We start from the raw sequence: 9,716 nt of genomic DNA, 5'->3' as shown, positions 1-9,716 counted from the left end.
ACCTACAACCTAGGGTTGGTGCTTCTCTTCCCTGGTGTGCAGGAGCCTCTCACTCTGCCCCCTTACCTGAGCAAATGGAAAGGGACAGTGGAGAGCCCTGAGGTTGGGGACAGAGCCCTCTGGCACAATCAGTGATGGCACCAAGCTAGTCTTTTGTCTTTGCCTCCACGCAAACACTGACGCACCCTTCCCAATACTGCCAGCCCAGGGCCCATGGCCACAAGTCCTGACAGAAGGCATGATATGACAGTGACTTAGGGGTGGGGGAGGGGAGCCCTCGACTTTGCATGAATTCTAATATGTACACGTGGAGGTGGGGTGGACCCGGGCTGTCTAATACAGTTAGCTGTAGCTACAATTGGATATTGAGCTCTTAAAATGTGACCAGTCTGAACTGAGATGTGCTGTACGTGTAAAATACACACCGAGTTTCAAAGTCTTAGTAGGAAAGAATGTAAAATACCTCCTCACAGGGTGCCTGGGCGGCTCGGTCCGTTAAATGACTTATCCAACTTCGGTGCAGGTCATGATCTCACAGTTCGTGGGTTCGAGCCCCACATCGGGCTCTGTGCTGACAGCTCAGAGCCTGGAGTCTGCTTTGGATTCTGTCTCTCCCTCTCTCTCTGCCCCTCCCCTGCTTGCACTCTGTCTCTCTCTCTCACTCTCAAAAATAAATAAACATTAAAAAAAAATTTTAATATCTCTTCAGTGATTCTTTATACTGATTACATGTTGAAATGAAAACATTGGATATATTGCACTAAATATATTATTGAAATTAATTTCATATGTTCTTACTTTTGAATATGGTACTAGAAAAATTTAAATTACATATGTGGCTTGCATTTCTGGCTTGCATCATATTTCTTTTGGACAGCTCTGGTCTAGACTTCAGAGCTGTGCTGTTCAATAGGCTATTTACATTTAAATTAATTAAAATTAAATAAAATTCAAATTCACTTCCTAAGTTGTACCAGCCGCATTTCAAGTGCTCAGTGGCTACTGCTCACTGTATTGAGCAGTGCAGATAGAGAACATTACCATCATTGCAGAAAGTGCTATCAGATAGGCTGCGCTGGAGAATCTCTTGCTAGGAGTGAGTGGGCAGAGTGGTTTTCCTATTTGAGGCCTAGACTTCCAAAAACCGTATCCAGCAGTTCCTTAGATCTTGGGAGTTGAGTGGAAATCTGAAGGGAGCCACGCATTTCTCCTTTAGGAAAAGCACCTCAGGGCTTTTGCATTTGCTGGCCCCCCAACTGGAATTCCCGTGGATCAGTCCTTCATTCTGGTCAAATGTGACCTCATTAGGGCGTCTTTCCTGACTACCCTTACTAGAATAGCCTGGATACCTTACTTTCTTTCTTTCTTTCTTTTTTAACTTTTCTTTTTAGCACTTTTCCCCTTTGACTGGCAGATTACGCTTTTATGGATTTATCTTTGTAGTCTCTGTCTTTCCCAGTAGATTGAAACTCAATAAGGACAGGGACGTGTCTCATTCCGAGTGAAGGAATGACTGCATGAACTGCCCCGGGCCCTCTGTGAGCTGGGCTCTGACCAAGGGAGACACCGAGGGCTGGCGGAGTGAAGGAGCAGCCGCCACCAGTGGGCTCTCCCCTGAGCTCTGTCTGCACCCTGCTCTGTCCCTTAGGATTTGACTGGAGCCTGCATTTCAAGTGGGAGCAGATTCCTCTTGAGCAGAAGATTGCCCGGACCGACCCCACCAAGCCCATAAGGTCAGTGCAGCTGTGGGCTCTGCAGAGACCCTGTCTTTCCCTAGGTTGGGGTCCTGGGAGGCTGCTGGGGGGCCGTTTCAGTTGCTGGGGCTCCTGAGGGTGCACGATCTGAGTGCTGACTCGGTTCTGGGTCCCAGGGACAGAGAGGACAGTGGCCAGGGAGCTGGCCAAACATCCTGCCCCTAGAACTCTGCAAGCAGGGGATTGCGGGGCAAATGGCCTGGGGTTCTGGAACCATCTAGAAGGGCTCCCAGCTTCTCCAGCACATGCATTGCCTCGATCCTCTCCTTGCTCCCAGGACGCCCGTCATAGCTGGAGGAATCTTCGTGATCGACAAGTCCTGGTTTAACCACTTGGGAAAGTATGATGCCCAGATGGACATCTGGGGGGGAGAGAATTTCGGTAAGTTGGAAAATAACAATAGCAATAATAACAATAGATAACCTGCCCGAGCACTTTCTATGCATAAGGCCCTGTTCTAAACATGTATTAATTTGTTTCATCCTCACAAACTCACAATAATCTGAGGTAAGTACTATTATACCTCCGTTTTACTGATAAAGAGACTGAGGCACAGAGAGGTTAAGTAATTTGTCCAGAGCCACACAGCTAGCAAACAGAGAGATTTAGGTGGTCAGGGGGAGACTATGGCCACATGGCTAGACGTGTGTGAAAGAACATACCGAGATAGCCTGGACTGCAGCTTAAACATGCAGCCACTTCTCTTCCAGAAGAGCCACACTTGGGGGGCACAGTGGAGTTTGGTGGTCAAATGTCAGTAATGGGACTAGATGGCCTGGGTACAATTTTGGCCCTATCACCTGCAAGCTGTTTGGCCCTGGACAAGTTAAAGCATCCCTAAGCCTCAGTTTCCTCAAGAGGCTGGTATGAATACTAAATGAGAGATGAATTAACAGTGTATGGCGTGGTGCTGGCAGCCATTATCATTACTTATGGGGTGATGGGAGCCCTCTCATTCCAACGGGAAAGCAAACTCCCAGCAAACCCCCCAGGGTCGCCAGTGAGGTTCAGTTAGATAAAGGCTGATACAGATGGAACGCCCAACATGGGTAATTCAAGGAGGTTGCTAAAGAGCCTGTTCACACAGCGTGGGCAAGGTACAGACGCCACAGGGACAGTACTGGGCTGGGCTGGTGGCTGCTGTGAGGTGAAGCCACCCTAGATCTGAAAGATGGGGAGGGGGTGGCCCCTGACAGGAGCTGGGGTCTTGGGGCACCTGCAGCCAGCCCAAAGCTCTGAGGCAGAGGGTGTGGGGGGATGAACACCCATCCTCACTGTCCCCTCTCCTCACCCTGCCAGCCCATAAGATAGAAGCCCGGTGGTGGGCCCATGCGGCAGGGAGCGGGGGTGAAGGATGGGGAATGAGCGGGGGTTTCCCATTCTTGCTCTCGCGGTGACCCAGTCGTTTGCAGAGCCCTTTGATTCCTTCTCCATCCTGACCAGGTTTCTTGCAGAGTAGGTATGGCTGGTGGTATTGCACCCATTTGCCTGGGTGGGAAAACTGAGGTGGACGCTGCCTTCCAGATTGGGTCAGGATGCTCTGCCTCTGACGGGAGGGGGTGGGGCGCCCCTGCCAGAGCCACTTGAATGTTGTGAGGTGTGATCAGAGCAAATGCGGGGTTTCTCAGAGTTGAGGAGCAGGTCTTTCTTCGCTCTCCCTGATCAGGACACAGATGAGCGGTGGGGCTTCCAACAGGCCTGATCCTAACTCGAAACCAACGAGTGGAAATGGCGTGGAATGTTCTCCCCTTTGTAACTTACTCTTGGAAACTGTTTCCAGACAGGCCTGTAGAGAAGTAAATTCTGGGAACTAGGGTGCATTGACCCTTCCATTCTGACTTCCTTTTCACATGTTTTGGGCTCGAGAGGCCTCCCGTGTGTCTCTGGAGCTTTGGCAAAGCCAGTTTCCTGCAAAGACTCAGAGGACTAGGAAACTAACAGTTGCCCCTGCATCCAGGAGCCTTTTTCCTTTGTCTTTCTTTTTTTTCTTTCTTTTTTTTTTTAAGGCTGGTGATTGACAGAGAAACAAGTGACTGATCAAATAGCTAACTTCAAACTCTGCCTGAGGCAAGGGCGCAGTGGTTGGGGAACTTGAAAGGTGAACCACAGAGTGTTTCTGGGAAGGGTTTTGTTTCTTAGAAGAAATTCAAAGACATTTCTAGGCTAGCCAGGGTGCTCAGATGTTCAGCGGCTGGGAGCCGTTCTGAACCAGGAGAGGCCAGCCGCTGGTGGGTGTGGGCCTTTCGTTTTATCACTTTGTTGAAGGCCGGGAACTGCCCAAACTGAGACTCATTCCCGTGTCCCCTCAGAGAGCCAAACTCGGAGCCAAGAGGCCACCGTAAGGGGAGGTGGCAATCAAGAAAACCTTGGGATTCCCATTAGAGATCCTTTTAAAAGACAGTCCCAATGGGGCGCCTGGGGGGGGCTCAATCAGTTAAGCATCGGACTTCAGCTCAGGTCATGATCTCCCGGGTCATGCATTCAGGCCCCGCATTGGGCTCTGTGCTGACAGCTCAGAGCCTGGAGCCTGTCTTCGGATTCTGTGTCTCCCTCTCTCTCTGACCCTCCCCTGCTTGCACGGTCTCTCTCTGTCTCTCAAAGATAAATTAAAAACCTTTAAAAAAAAAAGAGTCCCATCATGTCAGTCCTCTGCTCATCTGCTCGAGACTTTGCAAGGACTCCTTCCTCAATGGTAGCCAAACCGGAAGTCCTCTTTCCATGTGCCCCTCCCCCACAGCACACCACCAGCCCGCCCACATCCCCTGCCTCTCTCACCCGCCCTCACTCCACTCCTAGCCCCACCAGGCCTCCCTGCCTGGCCCCTCGGGACTTGCCACACCTGGAACTTACCGCCTACGCTAGCCTCTACTTCTTTGCCCTTGCTTGTCCTTCTGCCTGGACTGCTTCTCCCCTAGCCACTTGACTTGCGTCCTCACCTCCTGCAGGCCTTAGCTCCAATGTCCCCTTCTGAGTGATAACTTCCCAATCAGTCTAATGAAAACTGTAGCTCACCCCAGCTCCCCCTTCTTGAGCCCCGACCTGCTTCATTTACCTCCATTGTACTTACTACCGTCAACTACGTATTTTACTCATGTTCTTGTCTACTTGTACTTTTCTTTCTTGTTTTAGTGAGTTCCTGTTGCCTGCCCATGAGAGCGTAAGGATTCTAGAACAGTGTGGGCCACATTATAAACAGGTGCCCAATAAAATGTTGCTGCATGAACTAAAGAATCTGGTTCAAACAGTGCAGCTTGCTGGATGAAGTGTGAACTTGACATTGTAATTCGGCAACAGAATATTTGGGTGATCTTGGAGAGATCCAAGATGTTTGAGTTTCCCAGGCCTGATTAGGAACATGGGGATAGGAGTGCCTGGCTGGCTCAGTCGGTAGAGCATGTGACTCTTGATCTCAAGGTCATGAGTTCAAGCTCCACATTGGGTATGGAGCCTACTAAAAATAAAATATAAATAAACTTTAAAAAATAAACAAAAAGCCCATGGAGATCATAGTACTAGCTTCAAACGCTTGCTGTGAGAATTAGACCTGGGTTATAAAGAGCACGGCACATAGTAAGTGCTCAGTAAATGGGTGATGGTTACTGCGTTGTGGATCTTGACAATCATAGCACGGACAGTGAGGGCTGGTGAGGTGAAGTGACTTCTCTAGCATAATCAAGTTAGCCTGGCAGAAATGGAACTAGGAGGTAGCTCTTCTGTCCCCCAAGTGCGCCCCTAGTTCTAAATCCCAGTTGCTGAGCCAGCTGCAGAGCTCATCCCAGAAGAAGGGACACAACCTGGCAGTCTGCAGGCCACCCTAGGAAGCCCACTAGCACAGGCAGGCGTGAGCACCGGTCCAGATATGCTGCGTGTCCAGTCCTCGCCGCTGGCCTGCGTCTGGGAGTTGCCTGCCACACAGTCTTGCCGGAGACGGGTGTTAGTCACAGCGAGGGGGCTTGGGCCCTGAGCGTCTGCACCAGGGGAGAACCCTCAGGCCCGGCCGGGGACCATGTCTGTATGACCAACTGAGGAGTGGGAGCTGGACTGAGATTGGAACTCATGAGAAGATGGTTTTTTTTTTTTTAAATTAAAAACCAGCATACAAGGATTACATATTTTCTGGGACAGGAAAGAGGTGTTTTAATGTCACAGGGTGTCCAGATGCACGGTTAATATGAAAGAGTAATCAGAAGAGATTATGTGAGGTCCGGCAAGCTGACAAGATGGGTCCTTGCCAGAAGTGACGATGGCTGAGTAGAGAACAGAGCAGGCAGCTTCCCCTTCTGGGAAGCAGAATGGCCACTTCTTGCGTCTCCCGGCACTGCGAGGGAGCACAGTCACCTGCAGAGGCTCATCCAGCATCCCCACCACCGCCAGAGGGACGCGGGTCTCCAGAGGGCCGGCGGTAGCCTGTAAATGGACACCACCTGCGCCAAGAGGGAGGTCCGGGGCCAGAAAGAGCAGCCACGGCCTGGCAGGTGGTGGGCTTTCCAGCCGCACCAATGCCTGGGGCTGACTGACGCACAGATGCCTTCTTCCTTAGCGATGGCTGGATGGGGCTCCCTAGTCAGAGGCTGGAAATGATGCTGCATTTGATTCGCTTTTCCTTCTGCTCATGGTCTTGGTGTTCCTTCAAAGCTGGATTCCCTACCTGGGCACCTGGGTGGCTTGGTCGGTTGAGGGTCCAACTCTTGATTTCAGCTTGGATCATGATCCCGGGATCATGGGATCGAGGCCCATGTTGGGCTCCGCACTGAATGTGGAGCCTGCTTAGGATTCTCTCTCTCTCTCTCTCAAAACAAAACAAAGTGAAAACAAAACACAGTAAAAAAACTTTCCTCTTTTAGGGGTCAGATGTGGGCAGTGAGTATGGGAAGCATGTGTGGAGGGTGTGTGTAGAGGGGACATGGGTGTGTGTGTGGTATGGGGGGGAATGTGGGTCAAGAGGGTGTAAGTGGAGGGTATGTGTGTGTGGGTGGAGGGTGTATGGAGGGGGGCATGTGTGTGGTGGGAGGCGGGGGTGCACATGCATGGAGCGAGCGGTCAGGAGCACGTTCAAGGATGGGCATACCCTGTGAAAATGGCCGCAGGAACCCTGAGCCCAGCGCGTGCCTTCAAGGAGACACCAAAGGCAAGGAGGCCCTGCCAGGGCCCCTTCCCTCCTGACGGCCGCCATCTCCCGCAGAGCTCTCCTTCAGGGTGTGGATGTGCGGTGGGAGCCTGGAGATCGTGCCCTGCAGCCGGGTGGGCCACGTCTTCAGGAAACGGCACCCCTACAACTTCCCGGAGGGCAATGCCCTCACCTACATCAGGTAGGTCATAGTGCAAAGGGCACCGGGCTAGGAGCTGAGACACTGGGCTTCTAGACCCCAGCCCAGTCAGTCACTCGGGTGACTCTGGGCAGCTACCCCACCTCTCTGGGCCTCAGTTTCCCCATTGTTTCCCTCCAGTTCTGGGATTCCAGGTACTTTCGAGGGTGGAAGGATGAAATCGAGTGTAGCCGCCAGGCCTCCCTTGTCTTGACTCTCTTTGTGCAGGAGTGTATTGGAAGACGGGCCCGATGACTAACTGGGAGCCACCCTCCACACACTGGGCCCCATGTTCTGGTCATGGATGCCATCCCCTGACCCTGACCCGGTCAGCATCTGCCCACCCATGTCCCCAGCCACAGGATGTGCTTGGTCTTGAGGGGGCGTGGGCAAGGTCCTAGAGAGCAGCCATCGCCTGCTCCCCTGGCGGGGGGTGGAAGGGGAGGCAGGGAAGAGTGTCATGAGCACCCCCTTTGAAGACAGTGTTTTGGCTTGTCAGGCCCACGCTTCCTTGTTTGTAGCGGTGGCTCCCCAGTCTAGCTCAATTATTTTGGTTTGCTTCTCCCAGGCCCCCTTTTTTTTGTTCTTATAATTATAAAAGGAATACGTGTTCACTGTCAAATGCAAGATATTCTATATATGTATCTGTCCATATATGTGTTTTTTACTCTTTATTTTATACATAGAGAAAAAAGCAAAAGTCCCCTTTAGCCCATCTGACTCCTATCCCTCTTATCTCTCTCCAAGTAACTGTTAATACACTTCTGGTCTGGCATCTCAGGCCCTTTAACGCCTTTTCCCGTGTGTAGTTCACGTGGAGGGCAGCGCGCGCACCTCAGCCTTGTGTTTCATACACATTTGGTCAACCCGTGTGTGCTTTCTGCGGCGTTCCCTGTGGTTCACAGTAAATTCTAGACACCCTTCCATGGCCTGTCCGCCGTCCTGGACGAGGAGGGGCATTATTCTCCTAGTGATGAGCACAGGTCACCCATGTTTTGTTAAACAAATTTTTGGTACCTGTCCTTATGCCCACTTGTAGGTATTCTGGCAGAATAGATGCCTCAGGTGTGGGGTATCAAAGAGTATGCAGACACGAGCTGATGGATGTTGACCGGTTCTTTACTCATTTATACCATCAGTATTGTTTTGCACACACTCCTGAGAGTCTCAACACCCCGTACCGCACAGAGCTGATCTCAATCCTAACTCTGTGACCACCCTGGTGACTTCATTGTGTTCCTTCCTCCCATTTTAGGAATACCAAGCGCACCGCAGAGGTGTGGATGGATGAATACAAGCAGTATTACTACGAGGCCCGGCCCTCGGCCATCGGAAAGGCCTTTGGCAGGTGGGCCCCTCCGCCAGCCCTGCCCCGCCTCCCTCCTCCCAATTTAGGAAAACACGAAATCCTGTGGACGGCAGGGTAGCACTCACGGTCTCCTTGGTAACGGAGACCCTCCCCACTGGGCTCTTGCGAGAGGGGGGATATGGTAGAACACGGAATGTGGGACAAGACAGGGTTCTTGAGGAACATGCAGCCTCTTGGGGAGAAAGAAGCACAGGGGGCTGGCTCGCTTATGAAGAAGGGCTACCCGTTCCCAGGCTGCCTGCAGGAGAAAGGACATCTGTGGGAGTGCTCAGGGCCGGGCTGTCTGCTGAAAACACTTGGGGTTTTGCCGCCACCTCGTGCTGTTAGCCTGTTTTCCTGTCCCAGACTGGTATGACTACAGCCTAGCTGAGCATTTTCAAAATGTAGATCGGTTATAAAATCAATTTCGTGGGTCATGACAATTGTTTAAAAAAAAATGATAGAGCGAGAACACTATACATTCATACAGAGCAGAACAGAAAATAACACTTGATTGCAGTTAAGGCTAAGTATTGTTTGGTGAAATTTATTTCAGTTATATGTGTATGTGTGTGTAGCTGTTTGGCACATGGGAATACTCGATCACAATATAAAATGTATTTCTTTCTTACTTAAGGTTGTAGTCAGAAGACTGAAAACATTATTAGTGGTCATCCCTGAATCTTCTTGCCTCTGTTTCTCCTATCTCGCCCTTTAAAAAAAAAAAAAGCTATGCCACTATTTCAGTTAGCGGGGAACTAATGTTTACTGACTAACTACCCTGCACTAGGCTCTTATGCCCTCTTAATTCATTTGATTCTCCGAAAACCTTCTGAGGTAGGTAGTCATGTCCTCAGTTTACCAGAGAAGAAACTGAGGCACAGAGAGGCAGTAAGGGTCATCTGTCAGTGGCCATTCCGGCCAGTGTAGCTGAGGAAGCTGGGGAGATCAAATTGTGGCATCCATGGACACGTCAGAGGGTTCTCATTTGCCAAATGTCCTGAGAGATGTTGAAAGTGTGCTTGTCTTATTAGACCCCTTCTACTAAAACTGAAATGCAGGAAAGGAAAACTGGGGAGTTCATTAAGGCTCTGCTCTCTGTGAAACTAAGAACTAGGGAGGGGGCGCCTGGGTGGATCAGTCAGTGAGGCGTCTGATTTCTTGATTTTGGCTCAGGTCATGATCTCACAGTTCAGGAGATCGAGTCCTGCATCAGGCTCAGCGCTGTTAGATTCTCTCTCCCTGTTCCTTCCCTGCTCATGCACTGTCTCTCGCTCTCTCAAAATAAATAAATAAATAAAATTTTAA

At 50.7% G+C, this 9,716-nt stretch overlaps 1 protein-coding gene across 1 annotated transcript in view; it reads left to right on the top strand.

Moving 5' to 3' along the window:
* GALNT16 (polypeptide N-acetylgalactosaminyltransferase 16) overlaps positions 1–9,716 on the top strand; it is a 32,718-nt gene that overhangs the window by 11,104 nt on the left and 11,898 nt on the right. Inside the window, 5 exon segments of the mRNA XM_077767215.1 lie at positions 1–14; positions 1,649–1,733; positions 2,032–2,135; positions 6,937–7,063; positions 8,316–8,408. The exon segment at positions 1–14 is cut by the window's left edge and continues 95 nt beyond it. Of these exon segments, the coding sequence (XP_077623341.1) occupies positions 1–14; positions 1,649–1,733; positions 2,032–2,135; positions 6,937–7,063; positions 8,316–8,408 (423 nt within the window).

This window comes from Crocuta crocuta, unplaced genomic scaffold (genome assembly GCF_008692635.1).
Source record: "Crocuta crocuta isolate KB4526 unplaced genomic scaffold, BGI_CrCroc_1.0 scaffold55, whole genome shotgun sequence".
In the NCBI taxonomy this organism is placed as follows: Eukaryota; Metazoa; Chordata; class Mammalia; order Carnivora; family Hyaenidae; genus Crocuta; species Crocuta crocuta.
Note: the sequence above shows the minus strand (reverse complement) of the source record. Positions and strands in the feature narration are given on the sequence as shown.